Consider the following 26,482-nt stretch of genomic DNA (forward strand, 5'->3'; position numbering starts at 1 on the left):
CCACAGCTGACAATATTAGATCGAAATGTTAAAAATGTCAAATTCTGTGGCTCACACGTCACATGACAGATTTTGATATGTTTTTATAGAGGAGGCCCAATTTCAGGCTTGGAGGACTTGGGAGGATTGTGTTTCAAGCGTTTCCAGGTGAACCTCCCGTGCCTGTTAAGCTGGGCTCAGGTACAGAACCCAGAAACTCTGAGCTGGGGAAAAAAAAAGAAAAAAAAAAAAAAGGTGTAGAACACTTTTGCATAACCAGGAGATTTCTGCACATCTGGCAGAATGAGGATTTAAACAGATGACCAGTCAAGATCAAAAACTACAAATCCATGGGTAGAAGCCAAACTAATGATCACCTGGAACTTCACACGGAATATTTATTTAAAAACCGTCATTAAAAAACATTAAAAAAAAAATTCTGAGGCAGTATCATTAAAAACAAAGTTTTATTTTTTGAAGAACTTTACAGTGAAAAACCAAATAGAAAAACCTTCAGAAAGAAATAAAACAATAGATCCTGAACTCTGGATGGAAAGACAGAATAAAGGATCTTTTTGGTCAGAATTGTGATTCCAAACATTCAACCTCTGAAATATATTAATTTCAAATAGATGAGAAATTAAAACAAACGTTGTGACGAGAAGGCAATAAAAAGTATTGAACATTTTAATTGAAAATAGTACAAAGACAAGATAGTCTCTGTACTTTGTCGTAGTGTGTGCACTTATTCAATCAGCTCCACAGTAATAGATGTCTGTAGTTTAGTATGAGCCGTCTCAACTTTCAAAAAACTGCCTAATTCAGTTTTTTTTTTGACATTTTTTGGGAAATGTTTTGTTGTAATCAAAACTGAAATGAATGTGTGAGCTGAGTGGTGTATACCAATACTTATGGTCTGTTAAGAACATAGATAAATAAAGTGGAACTGAAGATTTAAGCGTTGAAAGTAGAATTTTAAAAATGTTGAGGTAAAAACAAACTGATTTAAGACAGAGGTGATAAGCGAACCATCTCGTTGGATTATTGTTCAACAATGTTCAAATATGATTCTAAAATCTCAAGCCCTCAAACAAAACAAAGCTTTAAAAAACCTGTAATCACAATTTTTAAAGTGAGGAGTCGTGCCGGTGTCACTCTGGCTTGACCTGATGGAGCGAGTCCACTTCAGCTCCAGTCTCCTGCTGGTGTCTTCCACACTGTGGGGGGTCCCGGGGGGGGGGTCACTGTCTGAAGCTCCTCCTGACCTACGACTCGCTGTCGTAGCCTAGGATGGGAGCCAGCCATCTCTCCACCTCCTCCAGGCTCATCTCTTTCCTCTGGGCGTAGTCCTCCACCTGCACAAGGAGAGCAGATCAGAGCAGTCCTCCTCCTCCATCACAACAAATACCAACTTTCTCTTGAAGTCCCGCTTTGCTTCACAGCATCGACAGTCTACATATGGTCAAAGTGTGGAGTGACATCAATTATGTCTCCATGCCCAGCAAATTCAATATGACACAATTTTGAACATGGAGTCCACCTGAAATCCAAGAAGTTCACAAGAACATTTGAGACAATGGACGGAGGAAGGGTGTGAAAGGAGCTGATGTTTGGACCTGTTCTCGGGTGATTTTTCCCACAGCAAAGTACGAAGCCTGAGAGCAGGAGAAGTAAAGTCCAGACACTGAGGCAGCAGGAGACATGGCCAGAGACTCAGTCAGAGAGATTCCTGCAGAGAGAGAGAGAGAGAGAACAAGGCGGGGGGCGGAAGAGAGGGAGAGAAAGAGGGAGAGAGGATGAGGAAGTCATTTAGCCAAATTTTATTCCAGAATCCTTTGCAATTATTCCTCAAGTACAGCAAAACTAAATTAATGGTAATGTTCAAATTATAGGGCTGAACAACACTGGATGTGTGCAGGTATTGGATATGCCAATATTTTACAAATGAAATGATGGCGAAACATTCAGGAGGAGACCGATGCCTCGTGTTCACAGGATCCGTCAATTTCTTGCTTCCCGGTTATTGTCAATGTGCAACGCATCGCAGCGGGTTTCGATTGTAATTGTTACATATCTAAATAATTCATTATAATTTGTCCCTCTTGTAGGAAGGAAGACATGGTCATGGCTTCCACCAACATCAGTTACCCAGCTCGCATTTTTACAGTGAACTACGATTCACTTTTCAGTGTTGGCCTGAACGACATAGAACCACCTGGGACCACTAGATGTCACTGTATGACCATTTAGAGGCATTATAGTAACCGGTTATGTGGTTTTTGTGCTGGCTGGTGTGTTTGGACATTTACAGGAAAAGTCGTTCTGAATATTAACTTTACATTGTGTTGAGGCCACACCAGGACTGTGCCTTGTGTTCCTTTACAAGGAACTTACACAGGCTAGAACACCGTTTCATCTGCACATTTCTGCAGGAGCGCACAGGAAGACATGAAGCAGCTCCTGCAGGCACTCACCAGTCTTCTCCTGCACACCAGCCAGTCTCCACATAGTGTTCTTCTCAGTGTGGTCAGGCTGGCTCGGGTAGCCGGCTGCTGGTCTGATTCCCTGGTACCGAACCCTGTGGAGCTCCGAGGCTTGCATAGCCTCGTCAGCGCTGTAGCCCCACAGCTCCTTCCGAACCCGGGAATGCAGCTCCTCCGCAAACGCCTGCAGGGAGGAGAGGGGGAACAGAGGGAGGAGAGTGAGAGAGGCGGAGATTCTCCACTGGGTCTTGATTTTCAGATACGGAAGTTGAAGTATTTAACACCACCGAGATAAGTTTTGAGATGTTTATGATATGCACAATTTAAAAACACAAACATCCCAGCGGAGGATTCATTGTAGAACTGAGCCAAAGGCTTCCTCGAAACCAGCGGTTTTAACTAAAAGGCCAGCAGGCTGAAATGGTATTACTTCTCTATTAATAATAATAGTAATACCGGGGTAGGTAGCATCACCTAGTTGGTTGGACTTTGTGTTGTCATGTCTTGTTTTAAATGCAGCTAGATAATCCCATTAGACGGATACTAAACACAGCAGAACATGCACTGAATAAACATGAGGGGACTCCGCATGCCGTACCTCGGCCAGTCGGTCAGCCAGAGCTTTAACCAGGATGCTGCTGTAGTCATCTCCCTGCTCCTGGAAGCGCTGACTCAGCTCCTCAGCTCCAAACACCCCCACAGCAAACAGCCCCACGTAGTCCGGGACCCCACTGCTCACAGGGGCCACGAAGTCGGAGACACAGAGGTAGGGCTCGGAGCCGTCTTTCTCCGCCTGCAACACACACACACACACCTCAGTATCCATCTGTGAACCTTGCGTTGGACTCAGGCAGGTGACCCTCACCTGTTGCCGTAGGCCGTGGAACCGTGCGATGGGCTGAGTGTGTCGGTCCACTGTCACATCGTCTTCGTACACGTTGATGTCATCCCCAATGCTCTGAGCCCGCCAGAATCCTACCAGGCCCCGCCCCTTCAGACTGCCCCTGGCAATGACCTGGTGGAGGAGCCGCTGAGCATCATCGAACACTCGACGAGCCTCTGAACCTGCAGCATGCAGACATACTGTAATGTAACTTTACTCCATTCTGATGTGTGCAAGGATGTAAAAACAATTCAGTCTACCAGGAAACAAAGACATTAGTAAGCTTACCGCTCATGAAGGTTGATATATAGTTATGACTGATACACACACAAAAATGTAATCTGATGCATTCATGAAGGTTCACGACTAAAGTTTAGAGAAGTAGATATTTTTGTTGTCAGCCATTATTTCTTCTAAATAATATTTCTACATATAATTCTACAATTCTCCCTCCGTAGTATGTGTAAGCAGTCTGGGGCGCTGCAGAAAGCACACAGATGAACCTTCTGAGGTGTTTCCAGACCATCAGAGATTCTGGCAGCGTGCGTGCGTGAATGAATGCAGTCAGTTCTTCTGCGTGATAGATTAGGAAGAGTCTGTTGTAAAGCTTGTTTCGTACAGCAGCAATCATCCACAAATAATCCTCATAGGAGGAAACATGTCTCCTCTGTCAGCTGTCCACAGACCGTATGTTCAGGTTGGTCGTGGTGGAGAAACTTGGAGATCAACATGTTCTCAGCTGACATACACTGATTGAATAAGTCCAGATGATATTCTCTGGAATGAATTGGATTTGTAAAGTCTTGGGAGAGTGAAGCAGAGCTTCAGAGAGGTTGGCCTGATGTGGAGAAACAAGCACCACAGCAAGAGACACTGCACCAAACATCCTCTGACACACACGTACCCACGGTCTTGTCGTTGAAGATCTTGGGGTATCCTCTGTTGGGGTATTTTCCCCTCAGTTGCCACACGTCAAAGAAAGGCTTCCAGTCAATGAAGTCCAGGAGACTGTTCAGGTTGTACTGATCGAATACACGCACACCCAGGAACTGAGGACGCACTGGCACGCACACACACACACAGGCACAAACACATTATAGTGTAATAATTTAATTAGAAATTGCAGCTTTTTTTCCCCAAGCCATTTCAAACATTAAACAAACTCACTGTTCATTTAGTAGTCGCCGGCCGGCATTCCGAAATTCTTTATTAGAAGCAAATACACCACCGACAGCAGAGTCCTGCACTCGACCTTAGCGACGCTGGCCCCCCCACCCCACGCAAAACTCAATTATGAATAGTCCCAATCGTTTGTGCCGTGTCAGCGCTGGTTTGTGCTGAAAGAATTATCGTTTGTGCCGCTTTGGTATTTAACATTATATATAACAAGTTTATTAAAAGATAATGAAGTCACTCAGCCCCCCCACATAGAGCACGCGAGCGCCTGCCTGAGCGTGAGGCGGAGGTCAAAGAACGTGGGGGGCTGAGTGACATCAATAAACTTGAAAATCTGGAAAACCAAAGCAGCACAAACAAAGGATTGAGACTATTTTGTTGTGTGTGGGGTGGGGGGGTGGGGGGGGGGGGGGGCAGCTTCACGTAGGTCTGCACAAACTGGGTCGGGTAATGACCCAGTTTGAGAGCACTTCCTCCTAGAGGACGGGGCGGGGACACCCAGGCAGTATTTTGGCTGCTTAAGCCAGTTTAAGTAGCATTTCAGTTCACAGTTTAAGGCAGCGAGCCTCCAATTTTCGAAAAAGACGGCTGGAAAAATAGCGCACAGCTCGTTCAAAGCTGTCTAAAATATGTGTTCATTTGAAGCTCGGAATTGAGAACCCGGTGAGAGCAGACAAATGGTTTTAACTGTTCACACACCTTAATGAGTGGACATGCTGCTGTGACTCATCTAAGTTTCACTTTCACTTTACACCAGGGACTCAAACATGAGGCCCGTGGGCCAAAACCGGCCGTAAAAAAGCTCCAATCCAGCCCCACAAACCCCCAACCAAGTTTTTGTTTTTTTACATTTCCCTGTAGTTTGCTGCAGAATGTTTAATCAAAATTGACTTTATGTTGAGACTGTGGTCATTTCCAGTAGTAATTGTGTGATCTTCCAAAATTATAGACAGTTTCATCACAAAAAAGTAAAAGTGTAAATTTAAAGGTTATTATAGCAATATTTCACCAGGGGGGCTAAATCAATTTTTTTTGTTCTCCATTTATTTATTTTCATTTTATATTTACTTGATGTTACGATTGTCTAGTAATAACAAAATACATATATTTGACCAAATGCTTCAAGTACTAAAGTAAGTAAACTGTGTCTGATGTTGATGAAAGACCTCGGTCATGTTTCTCTGAGTGGACTGACCTGGTCTGGGTGATGAAAGCCAGTCTATATGCAGCGCCTGGGCCCGGGCCTGCAGAAGAGACAGGTACCGACGGTCCTGAAACACACAGAGGGAGGAAGGAGACAGTTTGATCCATTTTAAACTCCAAAGTACCTGTGAGCTACAGCGGGATAGTCAACATTTCAACACTTAAGAGCTACTTCAAGACTGACCAACCTCCCGAGTAAACAAAATAAGAGAAAAGGAAAAAAATATTTGGATGAATATGGACATACAAACCAAGACAATATAAAAAACACTGCACATCGTAGTGTACCAGCAAGTGTTTATGCAGACCAGCCTCATGTCAGCTGCCACTGAGCTACTGTTGGCAACAACCTATTGCAGCCGAGGTTCCAATCGAGCCAAGGCGATTAGAAAATGTGACGTCGGTCGACGGCAGGTCGCTGATTTCCCGGCGCGTCACGACACAGATGAGTCAGAAGGTGGCCCATTCACCCCGCAATTTTTTTTAAACCCGATCACAACAAAAACGCTCACAAACAGAGGTAGATGCACAAGAATAAACCCTGTCCAGGCCTTTTTCTTTTGTCTGGTGGCGGCCAGAAGATTCAGGAGCTCCACGGAGCGATCCCCTACGAGTATCCGGAGGTCTCCGAGCCGTGGTGTTTTGGTTTAATTGGTTTCACCGTTAAATGGTTAGAGGCTACCTTGAGTCTTCCCTTTTCGCAGCAGATGTTAAAAACCTGACGAAAATCCGTAGCTGTCCTGCCAAACGTTGTTCAACCACATTTCCATTCAAGTTTAAAGTATCGTTTGTTTGTCTTATTTTAACATCAGCTGCTGCCAACAATTTGTGGCAGAAATCACCAGTTAACAGGAGCACCAGTGAAACCGAAACACCGGACAGTGAAGCGCGATTGTAACAATCTACATTTTGTAATATTATAAATATGTATATATATTTACACTGGAAGCAGCTCTATATTCATAAACAGCCGTCAAACCACCTGGTTTTCTCTTGAGTAGCTTTTACCTTGAGGGAGTCGTAGTGATCCTGCCTGATCTCCTCATACTCCTCCTTCAGGTCCTGGAAGTACTCCTCCTTCACTGCCTCATCCAGCAGCTGTGAGCTCTGAACAGTAAACAGGAAAACATTGGAAAACCCCTGATAACTGAGAACAACATGTTCTTGCAACAGTCCACTTTCTTACCACAACCACGCTCCGGGCAGCATCTAACACGTGGACCACAGGGCAACTGTACCGGGGAGCAATCTTCACTGCTGTGTGTGTCCTAACACAAACACACACAAACACACATGTGTGTGTGTGTGTGTGTGTGTGTGTGTGTGTGTGTGTGTGTGTGTGTGTGTGTAATACTTGGAGGTAGTGGCTCCTCCGATCAGCAGTGGTGTTGTCATCCCCAGCCTTTGCATTTCTTTGGCCACATAAATCATTTCTTCCAGAGACGGGGTGATGAGACCAGAAACACCAATGATATCTGGAGGAGCAAAGTAAGCAAACATAATTCAGATTTAATGGAGCCACAATATTCGGATGAAACTGGGCCAAAGCTGAGTCTACGAGAGACGAAATGTACTGATTCAAAGGTAAACAGATCCAAGCTGTGCATTCACAAAGTGACACAAGTTTAAAAAACAAGAGAAAATCTCGGATCTGCTCAAAGGTGTGTTGGCTCCTCCAAAGGACCAAGTGTCTAATAAAGCTGTTCTGACTTCACTCGGTTGAGTTTGGATGTGTGGATGTGACCCGTGGGTTGAGTCTTACCTGCTTTTTGTTGGATGGCCTCTCTGAGAATCCGATCACAGGGAACCATCACTCCCAGGTCGATCACCCTGAAACACGACAAATGCACTGCAATCAACACAAACAAACTCGGTTACTTTTTTTTTTATTAAGTATTTGATCATATGAAAGAGAGAACTGGTAGAGAGACCTTTAATGGAAACAACTCATGTTGAGAAGTGAAAAAAAGCCGCAGATTTTCCTTATAGCTGCTACAAACGATTTTCGCCTGTCCCAGACAAAAGATAACAATCGTGAGAGAATGGTGGCGAGATCTTTGGCCTTGGCTCTATACTGGTGGTCCTATGAACACACTGTCAGACAAGTTCACGGACGGCCGTTGTCATGGTCTTGCGACCAAAGACAACCTGCAAAAGAATTCTGGCAGCGTCACAAATTCCAGGGGATGGCGACTGCTGCTGCGACCCAAATAGATGATTTGCGGCTACAACAGCGAAACATGTCAAAATATTATGTGGGATGTAAACAAAAACTTTTCGGGGGGGGGGGTGTCTCTCCAAACATTTGTATGCCACAAGGACGAGGGCTCTGATCATGTTTCGCCAGGTTCTTCTTCATGAATGGATGGCGCAGGCTAATGACATTTTATTTTTGCACAATCAGGTTGCCACGCGTACAGCGAAGGCGGGAATTCAGCTTGCGTTTTCATTGTGCAATATGCACGCGGCAAACTTCATGTCACGGTTTATTAGACTCATGTCATACAGTGTGGCTCGCTGTGAACTTATAAGATCGTTAAAACCGCACAGTGTGTAGTGGGCACTAGAGAAGGCTGGCCGAATACTTCTCACAAATCTTTGATCGGCCCAAACATTACACTGGTGGACACACCCATTCTCAACAATGAAAGCAATGGACAGTCTTCCAAGCCTCTGATCTTTAGAGGCAGGTATGCTGAAGCAGGGAGACGTCTAAAACTGACCTTCCACAACCACAGTTTGACACCCCTGCTCTATAAAGTCTTTTTTGGCATGTGCAAATGTAATTTTGATAACATGAATAATCACATTAATGCAAGTAGAACAAGATCTTGATTCCTGGTTGGAGGAAATATCTGTTTATGTGGTTGTTCCTTGTTGTTTCTTCTGCTGCTGTACAACTTGAGAGCCAGACTGTCCAGCTTGAAGCCAGGATACTCTCCATTGTATGCTGGGAAAATGTTTTTCAGCAGCTGTTGTCCAAGTTTTGTGCGTCTCAAGAGTCCTGCTGGTCCTTCCTGATGAGGTGTGTGCTATTTGTTCTCCAATTCGGGACCTCTTATGTGCCCCTCAAGGAACTTGAAGCTGAAGTCCTGCTCCACCTCCGCCCCCACTGATGTCAAATCCACCCTGTGAGCTGCTTTGTACTGCTGTAAGTGGCTCATCTACTTCTCTCGCAAAAGTAAACTCTGGTGGATGTGACACTATATTAAATACCGGGCCACAGCTTTGAGTGACGGTATTCTTTTTTTTTTCTTTTTTTTAATGTTCAGCCTGACTTGGCAAAAACTTTTACCTGAAGTTGTTACAACCCAGCACCACCCCCACGATGTTCTTGCCGATGTCATGGACGTCTCCCTTCACTGTGGCCAGTACAATGGTGCCCTGATAGGGGCTCTGCAGAGAGGAGCGGAGCAGAGGTTCAGGAAACATCTAGAACAAGTATGAACACACACTGCGGGAAGCAGAAAGAGCGTCTCACATGTACCAAACCTGGAGTGAGGAGGTGTATCAGTTGCATTATTGTGATCATGAAAAGATGCGTCTGTAACATAGCAGAGGCCCAACAAACACTCCAGACTACTAAAAAAATAAAACCTTTAATGCTCAAATGTGGGTCAAGTGTTCTGAATACGAGGAACAGGATATTGTTCTCGCAATACTTTTGTTTTTGATTAGTTCTTTACATTCTCAGGAGCAGCGTTGCCAGTTACCTTAAAGGTAATCTGATGACTGATTACTAGTTACTGCTTTAAAAAGTAACTTACTTTGCTGATTACTTGTTTTTAAGATTAGATTCAAGTAACTTTTTTTTCCCTGCATGTGCAGGCTGATTCGTTTGATGACAGCTTTGTTTCGGTGTGATCTTTCTAGCACAATGGGGAGGTTATCCTAACAGCTGTAATGTGAGCTTGGTCACAAAGCTGGTCCTGGAGGTCCACAGGGTTTAGACGTCTCCCTGCTGCAACATACCTGAATCTAAAGATGGCTGAATTGGACGGCAGGCTTCATAATATATCACAGATTTATCATTATTGCAATGTCAAGATGAGCAATATAGAAGCACAAAAACTACCTCACTTCTGAAACGGTACTGGGGCACAGTGCAGATGCAGAAACACAAAAGCTGATGCTGGTGTAAATTAGGGGAGGAGAATGAACAAATCTCAATGCACAAATACATTAACATCAGCTAGTTAATGTATTTAAAAAAACATAAAAACTGTAAAAAGTCACACACATTCTCTCAGGAAATACCTTAAATCAATATGAGTTAGAATGAGCTCAAACTGACCGTCTCTTCTACTGAGCCTGATAATGCCATCATCTCCTCCCTCTCCTTCTCCATGAAGGGAATCAGATGACCCACCGCTTTCTTCATGACCCGGGCAGATTTAATCACCTGTGAAGAAACCAAGAGAGGAGGTATGGACATGATCTATTCACCGAGGGTTCCCGGGGACCTGCCTACACTACTCTCAGTGAATTCTTCTTCACTTAAACGGGAAGAGCTGACATCCGGGGATCAGTCGACCGTCTCTAAAACTCACTTTCTGGAGCGCCGTGGCCACGCCGTTTGAGATCGTAGTTACATTTTGATAGGTTTGCATCAGAAAGGTCTGTTGTGTATACCGGACAGATTTCAGTTCTCCAAGACTTAACACCTCGCCCTTGTTTCAAAAATGTCACGCAAATTACAAAACGGCGGGCTTCTGGGTCGGACAGTTTGTATGGTTCAATTACAGAAGTTAGTCTCTCCTGTTCTAGCCTCCAGACCGTGGTCAGGGGACACAGGGGAGACTAACTTCTGCTCCGTGGTCAAACCCTAATTTTAAAGGCCCCTGCGTACTCCCATGAGAACCCATAAGAACAAGAAAGGTTGGCTGTGACTCACAGCTGTGGACAGCTTCACGTGATTGTCATGGAAAGCCGTTCTGTCTGTTATGCCAGATGTCGCGAGGACATTTGAAAGTGTGAACTGAACTGAAGCCAACTGCACATCTGTTTATTAAATACATGCTTATGATTTCAAGACAAAACATTTAATAATCGTACCTGCGGCAGGAACATCTTCCCCGCTCCAAACAGATCTCCCACTACCTTCATGCCATTCATCAGCGGACCCTCAATGATGTGAAGGGGTCGCGCGTATCGGTCCACGTCGGTCTGACACTCCTCTACGTCCTCAATCACATACTTGTCTATTCCCTGACAGAGATTGAGATAGGACACGGACACACACAGAAAAAATAACTCTCAGTTCCTGAAACAACCCCATTCACTAGTCTGCAGTATAAAAAAATGTAAAGCGTTCACGTGCAAAACCAGGAATCTGAGATGAGGAGCATAATGAAGTCGTACTGTTTTTATTCCAGAGGCCACATATAACATGGAGGGAGCTGGATCAGTAACATGACAACTTGGCAACCTTTAAATAATACGAATTTTGGGCCTTTGTTATGTTGGCTTTAAGCATATAACAACATCACCAAGTAAAACAGACGGATGCTGACGATAGATGAGACCTCGTGATATTGTTTTGTGAGCATGAACGTGTCCTTTGGATCAGGGACCTTCCCTCTGAACATTCAGGAGACACACAAGCTTTACAAATCCTGTGAAGTCCATCTGTGTTTAAAATGCTGTGAAGCCTGAACATCACACAGGCTTGTCCTCTTGTGTACACACACGTGGATTAACAGAATTTCACTACTTAGATTTATTTGTGGAAGAATCTTGAAATTAATGTAGGATCAACACATAGAAAACATGTTTACATTCTAAGACCATTTTAATAACTTTCTTTGAGCTTTGGATAAACAAGTATAGCAAAAACAAACGAAAGAACATCCGTCTTATATCCACTAACAAAGATAATATAACAAGTATATAACAAATAACTAGTATGTTAAAGTGCAGGTCTTTGAGAATAGGAATATTTCTAGAAAAGAAGTTGTAAAACTTTTACATGAAAAAAAGTTGCAATCATATCCTGTCATATCCAATAACACAAACACAAAAGACAGGGATATAAATTCAAGTGCAGGTTCAATATCAAAACCTTCAAGGCTACTCAAATTCAATATTAGCTTTAAGGACCAGATCCCAGTTTCAGTTAGAGAGGCTGAAACAGTCTCTACTTTTAAGGCCTCAACCCAGATCTCAACCCAGCAGCCATGCTGGAGATCATGTGGATTGATAGATGTAGACGACACACACATATTCTGGACTTGCCCAAAAACGAATTGGGACAAAATATGGCTAACGTTAAATATAATACTAGGACATGAGATACTCAGATCTCGAAAGGTTTTATACCTGGGACACATAACAGGTGAGATCATTCATGAAGAAGATCAATATCTAACTAAATAAACTGCACAAACTAACACCTCCGACCGTGGAGCAGTGGGCGAGCACAGTGGAGGAGATTCATCTAATGGAGAGACTCGGACAAAATGGACAAACTCCAGAAGACAGGAAGAGGACGACACCACTGCAGACGAACATAAAACTGACGGAACTCAATACTAAATGTTACCTGATAAACAGCTTCATCAACCCAGTTTATTTTCCATCTGATCACAGGTGATGTATTTTGATGTGGTCAAATTATTTTTACCTTGATGAGCGCGTACTCCAACCTTTCCTCCACGTTGTTGCTTCTCCACTCATCTGTCTGGACACTCTTCTTCAATCCTTTCACAGTTTTCTGTCAACAGGAGTCCGACGTGTGTTAGACCAGCGAGTACAACCGTGTGAATGTAAGTGTGTGTTGACGTCCACCTGTGCGAAGCCCAGTAGTTTCTCCGTGGCCTCTGCGTCTTTGTTCCAGATGAGGTTTTCACACAGGAACAAGAGCTCCTTGTCGATGTCGTCGTACACCGGCAGATTGCCAGCATTCACAATGCCCATATCCATCCCATCCTGGCGACACAGACATACACACACACACACACACACACTTACTTTCTTACACAAATCTTTTGATACTTGTACTGTTGCTCAGATGTAGAAAAATAACCCACTCCATCAGCAAGATAGTCACTTAGTTCACTTTTTTAGATCTAATTAAGCCAATAACAGAACTTGCCAGTAGTGTAATACGGTATTTGAGACAGTAACATAATATTTTGCCAATAATTTAGTAAGTTAGAACATTATTAGCAGTTTACAAAATTGTTAAATAGCATTAAAAAAAAATCCTTATTCATTATTGTGACCTCTAATTAGAGGAACCTACTCTGTAAAGACAAGTATTGCGCCCATATTTTAATATTTGCTCCAAGCGATACCCATTTTTATACCATAATTTTTTAAAGCATATAACCAGATCATCTCTTCCTTTATTTTGAATAATAGACAAGCTCATTGATCTATGCTCACATCATGAATAGATATAATTCCATTGTATCCCATATTTGGGAACGTTGGGGAAAGCGACGACGATGTCGCCCTGTCAGATAAGGAATGGCATATGAACCTTTCCAGGGTTAATTCCTTTTCATGAGCAAGACCTGCATTATTACAGTCCAAAGTGCTACATCAGTAACAGCTAAACTTGTGCGAATTTTTCCAAATGTAAGTGATATGTGTGACAGATGCAAACAAACTGGTTCTGGTCCCAGAGCCGGTCCCTTTCTGGTCATCATTTTTTGCAACTTCTATAGCATAGAGCTGTTATATATTGCCCTCTCCTATTATTGGTATTTTTGGTGTTTTCTCAGCTTCAAGTGTTACTGGTCCCTTTTCGCCCCTCCGGAGGGTGATCGCTTTTTCTTTCTTATTAGTTCGACACTTAATTTTCTTTAACTGGAAGGATGTTACCTCATGTCAGGAAAGTTTCTAGTGAAACCTCAAGGAGACAAAATTCAGAGAAATTAGTGTGAGGGCAATTGAAAACAATTATTTCTTTACTATTTCATTCCATTATTGTCTGAAGCTCTACCGATGGCCTTCCAGTGAAGCCCAGGAGGTTGTAAGCTTTACGTAGGGACTTGCCTTCAACAGGATGGCCAAAATCATTATGTTATTGGCTGCTAGACCACTTTTATATTTTGTTTCTTTTTCTTTGAATACTTACAGAAAAGTAGTTTTTGTGTACATTATGTGAGGGCAAATCTAGTGACAAGAGGGAATAAATAATTCGTAAGTCGTGGGTAAGGGGAAATTGTTTCAGAAATACAAGATTACCCCTCAAAAAATAAGTGGGGTAAGTACTTGGATCTAACAGTGATGAAAACAACAACATAAATGGAGAAGTGGACAGCAGAGACAATAGTGTGCGTCAGTCTTTACCTTAATAGCGTGGTAGAGAAAAGCCCCGTGCATGGCCTCTCTGATGGTCTCCATTCCCCTGAAGGAGAAGGACAGGTTGGACAGACCTCCACTCACCCTGGCTCTGGGTAAAGTGTCCTGCACACACACACACACACACACACACACGCGCACACACACACAATAGTACACATTAAAGCCATATTGTGGGCAGGAATATGCCAGAACATTCATGATCGCTGCAAAATGATGCAGAGGACTCAGTTTGGGACATTTTCACTGTATTTTACAACAGGAGCCTCATTACCAATGCAATAGTATTACACTAAAACTGTCCTTGTTCTTCTTTGTAAAGTTCAAGTTGTTCAGGATTTTTAAATATATTGAACCTTTTTATACCTCATGGCACTAAAATAAACAAAACAGTTGGATTTGACAAACCATTTGTATTGAATGGTTGTTATGCATTCATGATAATGATCTAGCATGTATATTTTGTTTCTGCACAGACCGGGGCCTGTCAGAGAGGAAGTCTAGGCCTGTCAGAGAGGAAGTCTAGTATCTAGTTGCAAAAGCTGTTGTTGAAGTCCAGGGGTGCCAGGATGCTTATCAGATGGTGAGGAATTATAGTGTTGAATGCTGAATCGAAATCAACAAGCAGCATTCACACATGAGTGTTGTTCTCCTCCAGGTGGTTCAGGCTCAGGTAGAGTGCATCCTCTATAGAGCAGTTTGGGCAGTAAGCAAGCTGGAACTGGTCGAATGTGGAGGGGAGGCAGGAAGTTATGTGCTGCTTTTATCAGCCTCTCAATGCACTTTATCATTTTAGTAGTCAGTGCTCTGGGGCGAGAATTATTTGAATGAATTTCACTTATATAGTACTTTTCTTAAGCAGTCCCCAAAGCGCTTTACACGGTCACATTCTCCCATTGACACACATTCACACACCAATGGAGGCGGCAACCATGCAAGACACTCAGGCCATCCACTGTGAGCAGTTTTCTCTGATCTAACTCCAACAGGAAGTCACTAATTTGCCTTTCATTTGATTTGTTGAGAAAAAAAGATTCAAACGAGACAAGAGAATTCCTGTTGTGCTGATTTCCCTCAGTTAGATCTGAAATAACGCCCACAACAGGCAGATGGAGGAACGCTTCACTACCTTGATAAGTTTGGTGGCTCTGATGAAGTTGACAGCATAGTCGTTGTGCTCCTCCATGCCTGTACCGATAGTGAGGACGTTGGGGTCAAAGATAATGTCATTGGGGTCAAATCCCAGTTTACTGGTCAGCAGGGTATAGGCCCGTGTGCAGATCTCCAGCTTACGATCGGTATCCGTGGCCTGGGGAGGATAGAAGACTTGTCAGCATACTGGATGAGACAGTGAGTTTGTTCGTGTTTCCCTTCTTACCTGACCCTCCTCATCGAAGGCCATGACGACCACAGCAGCGCCGAAGCGCTTCACAGTGGCGGCTCGGAGTAGAAACTCCTGCTCTCCTTCCTTCAGACTGATGCTGTTGACTATACACTTCCCCTGACAGCATTTCAGACCAGCCTCGATCACAGAGAAGTTAGACGAGTCGATACACAGAGGAACCTGCATAAGAGAAGGACCAGCTGAAGGAAGAGGGAAAACACTCACCTTTTTAAAGAATTTCCCTCTGGAATTATTACAATATTTCTATTCTTCCCCCATTTGATGAATGGACTGCTGAACTGTCAAAGGTTGCTGCATATGAAAATATGTCTTACAGGATCACAAATAAGGTGCACAAATATAAACAGAAATGGGGCAGATACATTGCAATGATGACTGCATGAGGAAGGGACGAAGGTATGTCCACAACTATAAAACAGAACCTCAGTTTCTTCTTTTTTGTTGTTTGTTCTCCGGTTTTGTTTTGTTTTTTGTTTAGTTTTTCTTTTAGTACCAAAGCCATACAGAATGAGTCAATGGTCTCCCTCTGTTTGTTCTGTTGGGTGGGGGGTGGGGGGGTTGTGTTTGAAGAGTTTTATACAAGCAGTGATATGTATATATAATTGTGTTTTGTTTGTGGAAAAATAATAAAAAAATCAAAAAAAAAATAAAATATATATATATATATTTCTATTCTATTCTATACCACCTTGCCAGCAAGGCAGATTCTCCCCAATAGTCCCGAACTGATTTGAAAAGACTTGAAGACCTTTGTTAAACTCATATTCAATCTTGGACATCTCTGCTTGAATGTGATGACTAAGTCTGTTCCCCCTGTTTATCTATTTTTAGACAGATTAAAAAATGTCAAATTAAAAAAAGATGATAATTTTCTTTTATATATTGTGGAAGTCAGGAAAGATGAGACAGACGGAGGACTTGAGTTGATCTGCTATTGGCTAGCAGCAGTTTCACCCCACAGTGCACTACCCTATAAGGCCCTCTCTCTACTCCCTAATTTAACCCCTTTACTTCACCCAACATTAACTACTTTACTTGTTGAGCTATTTGCACCCCATACTTATGTATTTGTTATACATTAATGTACGATAAACTACATTAACTTATAACATGGTATTAAGGGAAAATGAAAGCTGTTTAACCCTGCCTTGATATTCTCCATTGTTTTTGTTTTTTTTGATTTGAATAAATAAAGTTAATCCTCAGTTGGGAATCTTCAAGGAGATGCATAACAATCACTACGAACTCTGAAAAGGCCACATGTACATCAACACTATCAGTAAGTGCTCAAGTCTAACTGTTCTCATGGCTGCTGGACGTCCTACCTGAGCAATGTCCGGCTCAGAAGCGATGAAGTTACAGAAGCGGGCCATGGCTGAGGGTCCGTGAAGCATCCCCTCATCCATGTTGATATCTAGGACCTGAGCTCCCATTTCTACCTGGGCCTTAGCAATGCTCAGGGCCTCCTGCACACCAGACAGAGCACCCCACGGTAGGAAAGACATGAGCAGACGTTATATCAATACAATTTGTGATGGTGAACAGAGAAGACAATGAACAAATGAATTGTTACCTCATAGTTTCCTGCCATGATCAGCTTGGCAAACTTACGTGATCCAGCCACGTTACAGCGCTCCCCAATATTTACAAAATTGGTGTACGGGCCAATCCTGAATGGCTCTAAACCTGAAAATGACACACATCGCTGCTCACCGACTTCTTCCACTGTATATTCACACAGGCTGACACAACAGGATGGAAAGTTCTCCAGCCTGTCAGGATTATCTCTTAGTTTTGTTGCTGAAGCACATTTAATCCATTGAACCATCACCTTGTCATCACTAAAGGACACTACTGCACACAGTGGAGCCCAGTTTTTCAGTGTCTTGACTATAGTGCTGCAGGGATTGTTTTTTTTTTTTTTAGCGGGACTCTAACCTACGTAGCTGTGCCCTATGAGAGACCAAGCAAAGAAAATACCCGATTACTAAAGCACTTTAAGTTAACCACAGTGGACCAAGGTGATCGGCAAAAAAATTCAAAAGATGTAAACGTGCATAATTCACAAGTTATAAAATAGGTAAAATACACAGACAGTAGAAATATAGGACAAAAAAAAAAACATAGGCAATATAAAAGACATTAAAAAGCCAAGTAAAACCATGTGGAATGATAAGTCAGGCTCTCACATGGTGTTGAAGGCCAAAGAAAAAAGGAGGGGTTTAAAAGAAGACAAGAAAGGTCCTGTCTGATGGACAGAGGTGAGTCATTTCACAGCTTTGGGCAAGGTCCCCTTCGAGCTTACACTTGCTTTTTGGCACTCGTGAGGTGTTGTGTTGTGTTGTGTTGAGTGAGAACCTGCTGAGGGGTCAACAGCCTCGACTAAAACATTGGAGTGACGTCCTCATGGCCTGTAAGTTGTATTTTTCTACTGTAACCCCAGACTTGAGACTTTCATCAGGAGAAAATGCCTCGTTTTTCAGTGTTCATCCACAGATAGGGAATTCTGAACTAATAGTAATTGTACTTTTTAAATTCGCATTCCCGTTCTGCTCGGTTTGCGATGCCAGCAGATCGGATTTATTGGTCCCAGACCAGGGGCCTCTACTACGACACTGGATTTCCTCTTATCAAAATAACTTCAAGGATTAACCCTGGGTTTTTTGTACTACGACGCTCTTTCACTTCTTACCAGGATAAATCACCCTGGTAAATTGTTCTGAAAGTCTAACCTGCTCCGGAGCAGGTTATGTTCTGGATAAGATCAGTGAGTGTAATGGCTCCACCTCCTGACCAATCAGATCTCTTGGAAAAAGACCTCCCCATTTTTTTCAATGAGCGTGATTGGTGCACTGTTTCAATTCAATTCAACCTTATTTATATATGACAAATTTTCCTCTCAAGAAATTATCATTTTATCAAGATATTTGCCTGGAAACTGTGGATTTAGGAGCTTTTTTCCAAAATATGAGGCTAAAATCCATCCTCTCTCCCACTCTGATGACATCACAAACTGCAGCTGCATCCATCAGTGTTGAGTCATTCACAACAAACATTACACAAGACCAAAATTACGTAAACCTAACCCTAACCCAAAATTGATATTTTATCAATATTTCAATGGGCCAGAGGCCATGATTAGGCCGACCCCGACGGGCCAGAGGCCAGAGTGCGAGGTCCTGATCAAGGAGGCCTGCAGCTTTAATTATTTTTGTATTGCATTGATCTGTAGTTGTAATAGTTGGTGGAGGTTACCTCGAACACTGTGATACTAGATGTTTCCTCGAATGTGGGTTTTCAATGTAATCACATGTCCCACATTCTCTGCATATATCTGGTTTTAGGATTGCGCGTCATACTTCTGTACAGTCAATCCTTGTCCACGTTTGCCATGTTCCAGGAGCCAATTTGTGATGAGACTGCTGTGATTCATGAGCAACCGACGCCTACCTTGTTAAGCCTGGTGATATCCTGAGCTGGTATGACGATCTCGATAAGTGGGCAGACCTTGATGGGGTTGTTTTTTTTCTATTACAATTTTTAGATCACATGTTAATCTCACTGGCATCTATAAGCTTTTCTCTTTAACAGGAAGCAGATGACCATTACAACAGGTGAGTAAGTAAGACCTTATTTTCTATCTGTTGCAGGCTTGACAGCAGCTGGTATACCTGAGAGAAGCAGGTAGTCCTGATAAACATCAGTAGGGGGGACTCTGGGTGGACACTGTCTGACGGCCTCTGAAATAGTTCTGTGGACAAGGAAGGAGGAGGTTTTATTTATTACATGATCCTGATGCCAAACAACCATCAATCATTAGAAATAGACAAAACAGTATTGTGTATATATAGTATATTTGATGACACGAGCAAGCGTGCTAGGAAGCCCCAGCATCTCCAGTCTGGTCAACCTATTCTGCAGCAAATGAAGATGATGCAGTTCAGCATCTAGTCAATCCTCAATCCAACAAGAACAAGCTGCCGGCTGATTCAAACAATTACTGAAACAAACAGAGAGTGCAGCAACTGAGGACAGACTGGGCTGCAGCGACTCGTCACCGCCTTCTAGAGCACAACAGTGACAGTTCTTCAAACTCATACAGGAATGGGATCATGACCTGATGTGTGATGGCGTGGTCCCACAGCAGCCTCCGACAACATTCACCAGCCCATCCACAGCAAACTCCTGCACATCAAAAATATTTTACTTACATTTACCAACAGTCCCTCTAAAACATGAGCTGAGGAACTGTAGGCATGTAAGTGAGACTCTCATAGAAAGTGATCCCAATACAACAAACACATTTACTGCATGCTTGAAAATGAACTACAGTCGTGTGCTGAGTCAGATCTCTCATTCTCGCTGCGTTTGTATCATCACTTTGCTGTCAATCACATTAAGTTCTTTCCAATTAAAGGATCAGATTGGCCCGTTTCATGAAGACTAAATAGAATAATCAAAATATTGTGCCAGTTTATTTGTGAGACAATTGATTTTAGTGGATCGACCCCATAATGCTTTGCACTGTGACATTTGCAGTCGGTGAATCTTTTAACTGGCTTTACTCGGAAGCCAGCCACTCTCAAAACTGGAATTAACCAGTTATTACGCGTGTGGTGCTTCTTTTATCCTTATTTTTTTTAAGCCTGCAACATCAAAGATACCTTCTCTTTGTGCAAAGTGTGATCAGGAAGAGAAGAGCACGGGATGCTTTAGTGCGCGATGTGGCATGGATTACTCTGCTACCTGTCCCACCTATCACACATCTGTGTCTTTTCAAAACAAAACCGTGCGTACGTGATCACGTCATGACGTTAGGTGAAGCGATGTCACGGACGTCACGGACGTCACACGAACCTCTGACTGGAGAAAATAACCTGGTGAACCGTTTACACGGACCACGATTGGCTCAAAACCCCAAACCCTCACCCTGTCTAGATGAGAAGTTTCTCCTGGAAGCACGAAATATAATGTGATGAACATGGAGCTGGACATGTTGGTGGGGGAAGTTATCTACTATTACAGCAAATAAAAGTCATGGTAAGGAAATGTCTCAGCAAAACAACAGGAGCATCTCAAATGAAGTCTGAGATGATTTATACCAGATTTTTTCCCCCATGTTGTACATTCATCTACTAAAGTACAGTGTGCACAGTATTTTTGCACAATCTGGGACGGACACTTGATTTTTCCACATTCATGAAGTGAAAATGCCCTTCGTGGATCGCATGCCTGTGTCCTGTAGCTCAGCTTCCACGTGTGTGCACCTGTTTGTTTTTTTTTATACACACATAGTTTTAGTGGGTCAGGGCCTAGTGTTTCTGAACTAATGGTTATAATGGTGACGCATGTTTTCACAACTGTAAAGTGGAAAAAACAAAGAGCAGAACCTTTAAATGGGAAGCCATTAGTTGTGGTGTTTCGTCATACCCTCCGAATGTGTTGGGAAGACCTGACAGAGAGAACAACCAGAGTTCATGTCATTTCAATGGATGGTCCCACTGATCACGAACCAGAAACCAAATCACAGGTCACATTGAGCTTCATCCACAGAGCAGCCAACAACAAGAAATCCTCAGAGAATCACACAATACTTCCAGAGTGATGAGTCCGTATGGAGCCATGACAGCGTTACCTGCATTAGGGTAACATATAACGAAAGCGGTGGTGCTTTTTCCAATGGCCTCGATGAATGGCCTCATCTCCGTGGCTCCCAGGGCACAGTTCAGACCAATACTGCAACACAGACCGGCGTTAGTGTCACGACCTCACTGTGAGCTCCTCTGTCAGCTGTGCAGGATGCTCACTCACCACAGTGGCTTCGCATGGGACACACTCACTACAAAGGCTTCTCCCGTCTGACCGGACAGAGTTCGTCCACTCCGGTCAACAATGGTCCCTGAGATCTGGGTCAAGCACACAAAAGAAACACATGAACACGAGTACGCTTCATATTACGGTTCCCTATATTATTTAAGACATAGAAAAGCAGCAAAGACTCACAAAAATAGGTTTTCTTTCACAGCTCTTTTCAAACAAAAGGTCGATCGCAAACAAGGCAGCCTGTTGACAGAGTGATGAGTTAGTTTTATAATTGTCAAATCATAATCACTACTATTATAAACAGACTGGTCGTTGTCAGTTGAAAGTACCTTGGCATTGGCCGTGTCAAAGATGGTTTCCACCAGGAGGATATCCGCTCCTCCGTCTAATAAACCTTGAACCTGCTCAGAGTACGCTGCAACCAGCTCGTCAAATGCTGTGAAAACACACATCACACTGTGTTACTGCTGCCGCCACAACATATTCAATTAATCATCGAGTTCAGTTTGGAAAGGGTGAGCGCTCTATCCCTTCATTTTACATCCGAGTCTGTGAATCAGGTGGAGGCTGCACTCATTCACGCGACTACCTGAAGCTCTGTGTCGTCAGGTTTCATCAAAAGGAGGTATGCTTTAAATGGGCTTGGTTCAGGAACAGCTCTATTTTCTTTGATGTGGTTTTCGACGCGGTTTTCGACGCAGCGATAATTTTGAATTTGAAATTCCTCATAGAATTGAATAAAACGCTACAGAATAATAATAAAATAATGAAATTACTAGAAAACCACGAACACGCACTATTTACAGGGAGGAGTTATAGAAAGCATGAAGCAGTATAGAGCAGGGGTCCTGGACGCCGAGACTCGAGTGCCAGTGTCCTGCATGTTTTAGGTCTCGCCCAGTTGCAACACACCTGAATGTAATCAGAGGCTCGTTATTGGGCTTTTTTTTTTTTTTTAATAAAAATAAAATGCCCAATAACGAGCCTCTGATTTGATGATGATATCATCATTAGGCTGAGGTGTGCTGAAGCTGGGAGAGAGCTAAAACGGGCAGGAGAGCGGCCCAAGAAGGCCTGGAATTGAGGACCGCTGGCATAGAGGACGGCGCTCGCCACCACAAACTCATAGAACACCTTCAGCATAGTGCGGCGCATGTTGAAGGACCTCAGCCGCCTCAAAAGGGAAATGCATTTTCACCTCTTGCAAAGGACTTTAGTGTTTTCAACCTAGTCCAGTTTGTACACCCCCAAATATTTACAATAATAATAATAATAATACATTTTACCACGAAGAACGGGAGACCAACAGCTGTCATCATGAGGTTCACAAATCAAATAAAGAAAATGGCACTTCTGGAACGAGGACGCAAAGCGAGGGGCCGTCCACACGAGAACGCCGGCTCACGGAAAAAAGCTGCAAGCTTTCTCTCTTTTGGTTGATCGAAGTCGTCAAAATGTCCGGGTAATTTCTGAACACAACAAACTTAGAAGTGGTCTTACTGATGTTTCTGAAGTCCGGTTTCTCCACACTTGGTGAAACCGACAAGGTTTTATTGGTGGGACCCACAGCTCCAGCCACATAGCGCTTGCAGCCTGATAAACAACACAATTACCATGATAAGTGAAAAAACAAATCCCAAGAGTACAAGACCCGTATGTTTCTACTGGATGTGCCTGTGCTGCTCATATCGCTGCTCACCCGTCTGTTTGGTCACTTCATCGGCTGCTCTTCTGGCCAGCTCTGCTGACGCTCTGTTGAGACGATAAGCCTGCAAATAACAGAGGGGAGACCAATGTTATTGTTTCCAAACAGGAGAGAGAAAATGGCTTTGTGCATGTGTACCGGTTTCTGTTCTTTTTCTAATCTGCCTATATGTCATCTAGAATAAATAACCTGTATTTCACCTCTTGGATTGTGAAGGGTCTCGGCCATTTAAAAAAGTGGAAGAAAATTATGCTGAAGTCAAAACAGTATGATTTATGCAGGAAACACATTTATCCAGGTTAGAGTCAGAGAACTTATGCAGAGACTGAGTCGGCCAGATGTATAGCAGTGTGGGGCCGGGTCAGAGTAATTCGAATTTTTGCCAGAAATACAGTCTCAGCTGGTTACATTAGTTAATATCTATGCTCCAAATGGCGATGATTTCTTTGGTGAAACAAATGGGAAATTATCAAATTGTAATTGGAGGAGATTTTAACTCAGTGATGGATTCAATTCTGGACCAAAGTAGCTTAGTGAGGTGTCGGAGCACAGACAGTGAAGAGAATGCGTGAGAGTTTGGGTTTAATTGTTGTGTGGAGAACATCAAATCCAAAGAACTGAGATTACTCCTCAAAAAACCTTCTCTCGCACAGATTTCTTTCTGATTTCCAAGTCCCTTTCGAAGTGGGTCATTACATGCTGTGTTGGAAGTATTTTATATCATATTTATATCAGGTCATGGCCCAGTGGTGCTGGAGTTGCTTCCTGTTATTGAGAGGATTCAAATGCCAAGATGGAGGTTCAATTCTTCTCCACTGCAAGAAAGTGAATTCAGGGAGGCGTTGAGGAGTCACATCAACTCTTATATTGCCGTAAATGTTACTACTGCGCCCTCTGCTGGAGCAGCGTGGGAGGCTCTCAAGGCAGCGGTAAGAGGGTTCGTCACACAATATGCTTCACATAGGAAAAAGAAAAGGGTTATGAAACAGACGGAATTTGAAAGTAAAATTAAGAAATTGGAAACTGATATGAAACGGTGCTTCAATACTGATGGGTTCAGAGAATTAATTAAACTAAAATATGAATATAACTGTATCTTGTCACAGATAGTAGAGTTTTCTGTTTTTAGGATGAGACAAAAATATAGACCAAAGGAAATAAACTTTGCATGGAGTCAAAATAATATACCAGGAACTTTCAATGCCATACTGGAATTTCGGCTGGCAGACAGGAAGTCGTCGAAACACAGAGCACATAACTTGGTGGAAGCTGCCGAGTGCTACACCAGGGCTAAAGGACACCATCAGCGTTATTTAGTGGAGAGCTGCCCTCTGCTCCTCTCCCGCGGAGAGCCTACCGTGTGCTCCAGTCCATAGTCTGCCTGGGCCACGGACGTGCTGCTGAATGTGTTGGTCTCTACGATGTCAGCGCCGGCCTGCAGGTACTCCTGAACACACACACACACACACACACACACACACGAGCGTGAGGAAAAGTGGGTCCGGTGATAAACAGCATGATGTGCCGCCTCAATGAGCAACCTTGTGAATCTTGTAGACGATATCCGGCTGTGTGATACTGAGCAGGTCATTGTTGCCCTTTAGAGGTTGCGGGTGCTCTTTAAACTCGTCCCCTCTGAAATGCTCTTCTTCCAGCTTGAGCTGCTGAATCATGGTTCCCATTCCCCCATCCAGGACCACAATCCTCTGCTGTAGAAGTGCCCGCAGCTCTGACTCCAGCGTGGAGCCGCGTCCTGGAAAAGGTCACATCATATCACACAAGAGGGCAAATGTTTCAAACTTTGACCTCGGTCCCACCGCACAGGAGGTGGCAGGACGGTACGGTACGCCAAAGTGCACCCAGGCCCAACTCTATGTTACGCAGAGAGTGTGGTTAAAATGTAGGCAGGTTGCGAATGACGCAGATATGCGACGTCATTACGCAACAGTAAAATGCGACACCGAAGCGGAAGTTGCAGCTGAAGTCCCACGGCTGTCCGAGTAAAGTAAAGGCTTTTGGTGTTGTGTTGTGGCTTTTGTTGTTGTGTTGCGGCTTTTGTTGTTGTGTTGCGGCTCTTTGTTGTTGTGTTGTGGCTTTTGTTGTTGTGTTGTGGCTTTTGTTGTTGTGTTGCGGCTTTTGTTGTTGTGTTGCGGCTCTTTGTTGTTGTGTTGTGGCTTTTGTTGTTGTGTTGCGGCTTTTGTTGTTGTGTTGCGGCTTTTGTTGTTGTGTTGCGGCTCTTTGTTGTTGTGTTGTGGCTTTTGTTGTTATGTTGTGGCTTTTGTTGTTGTGTTGTGGCTTTTGTTGTTGTGTTGCGGCTCTTTGTTGTTGTGTTGCGGCTTTTGTTGTTGTGTTGTGGCTTTTGTTGTTGTGTTGCGGCTTTTGTTGTTGTGTTGCGGCTCTTTGTTGTTGTGTTGTGGCTTTTGTTGTTGTGTTGCGGCTTTTGTTGTTGTGTTGCGGCTCTTTGTTGTTGTGTTGCGGCTTTTGTTGTTGTGTTGCGGCTCTTTGTTGTTGTGTTGTGGCTTTTGTTGTTGTGTTGCGGCTTTTGTTGTTGTGTTGCGGCTCTTTGTTGTTGTGTTGTGGCTCTTTGTTGTAGTGTTGTGTTGTTGGCCCTTCTGGGCCACGTAGGTTAGTGTTGGAAAAGATTCTGTTTGTGCTGCGTCGCTAAAGAATTTCCCCAGGGATTAATAAAGTGATTAAAAATCTAATATGAGATGATGACGTCACGCAGTCCCCCACATTGTCCAAATGGAACAAAAATAGTTTGTACTGCTTCCTTTTCTGACCTGATACTAACCTCAAGTTGTCTTTTGGGAGCATATATGCATAAGTTCGTACATTTCATACTTGAAGGAATTCTACAGCAAAACAGCAGGTTGCCATGTTGGCTGACCAGTAGTCACCAAACTGCTGAAGCCGGAGTAAATACTAGAAAGTTAAATATTAATTTCTCCTCTTTCTCTCTTTCCTGTGTGTGCGCTCTCTCTCTCTTTCTCTCATATTATTGGCTTTTTTATGTAATAAGTTCACAACTTTGTTTCTAGAAATAATCCAATTCTCAAAGTAGTGGACCTGCACTCTAACAAAGTCCGGACTTATGTTAGATGTCTATAAATTTATTTATTTGTCTTTATTATTTTGTTAATCTTGGAGAGAAACAGTTTCACGCAAAACTAAAATGACGTTATAATGTCAACCTTATATTCAAGCTCCAATTCACATGAAAAAAGAGCAAAACAAAGTTTAGTTTGACTATGAAAGTCATCAAACTACAATTATTAATTTGAAGAAATGTGATGCCGCCACTATAGAGCATTGACATGTGAAAAGTCGAGCGCGAGAGACAGACAGAGAGAGAGAGACAGAGAGAGAGAGAGTCAGTCTGTGAATAAGCATGACGCAGGCGGCTCGTGTCTGTATTTACCAGTCTGTGTGAGCACGTTGGTGGGAGACATTCTGAGATGAGCTCTCCGTCAGTCCAGCTTCTAACTCATACACGGACTCTTATGGTCGCTTTC

The 26,482-nt window shown here is 43.2% G+C and overlaps 1 protein-coding gene across 2 annotated transcripts; it reads right to left on the bottom strand.

The window, feature by feature from the left end:
• Window positions 1-429: 429 nt before the first annotated feature.
• mtr (5-methyltetrahydrofolate-homocysteine methyltransferase) lies at window positions 430-26,482 on the bottom strand. 2 transcript variants are annotated; one of them, XM_080485841.1, is made up of 33 exons: window positions 26,389-26,482; window positions 24,509-24,720; window positions 24,325-24,414; window positions 22,962-23,031; window positions 22,763-22,855; window positions 21,592-21,698; window positions 21,443-21,502; window positions 21,251-21,345; window positions 21,075-21,175; window positions 20,830-20,891; window positions 19,557-19,624; window positions 19,111-19,190; window positions 17,013-17,125; window positions 16,765-16,905; window positions 15,413-15,598; window positions 15,164-15,343; window positions 14,023-14,139; window positions 12,511-12,651; window positions 12,347-12,436; window positions 10,780-10,932; window positions 10,019-10,126; window positions 9,020-9,120; window positions 7,487-7,554; window positions 7,079-7,199; window positions 6,911-6,992; window positions 6,733-6,831; window positions 5,717-5,792; window positions 4,250-4,405; window positions 3,328-3,527; window positions 3,061-3,255; window positions 2,454-2,646; window positions 1,596-1,708; window positions 430-1,334 (listed from the first exon to the last, which is right to left on the bottom strand). In XM_080485841.1, the coding sequence occupies exons 1-33, from the start codon at window positions 26,417-26,419 to the stop codon at window positions 1,245-1,247; spliced, it is 3,792 nt and encodes a 1,263-aa protein (XP_080341967.1). In that variant the 5' UTR covers window positions 26,420-26,482; the 3' UTR covers window positions 430-1,244. The 2 variants fall into 2 exon arrangements, with proteins under 2 accessions (XP_080341967.1, XP_080341968.1); XM_080485842.1 differs by lacking the exon at window positions 16,765-16,905.

Source organism: Lipophrys pholis (assembly GCF_963383615.2).
Source record: "Lipophrys pholis genome assembly, chromosome: 1".
Taxonomy (NCBI): domain Eukaryota; kingdom Metazoa; phylum Chordata; class Actinopteri; order Blenniiformes; family Blenniidae; genus Lipophrys; species Lipophrys pholis.

Bases quoted from the DNA above. Each gene is read 5' to 3' on its own strand.
- mtr (XM_080485841.1), bottom strand. From the start codon at position 26,419: ATGTCTCCCACCAACGTGCTCACACAGACTG. The intron at 19,625-20,829 runs GTTCTGCTCTTT...TTTGATGTGCAG, and splicing joins TAATGGCTTCCCATTTAAAG to GAGTTTGCTGTGGATGGGCT. The intron at 15,344-15,412 runs GTAAGAAGGGAA...TATCCTCCCCAG, and splicing joins CCTTCGATGAGGAGGGTCAG to GCCACGGATACCGATCGTAA.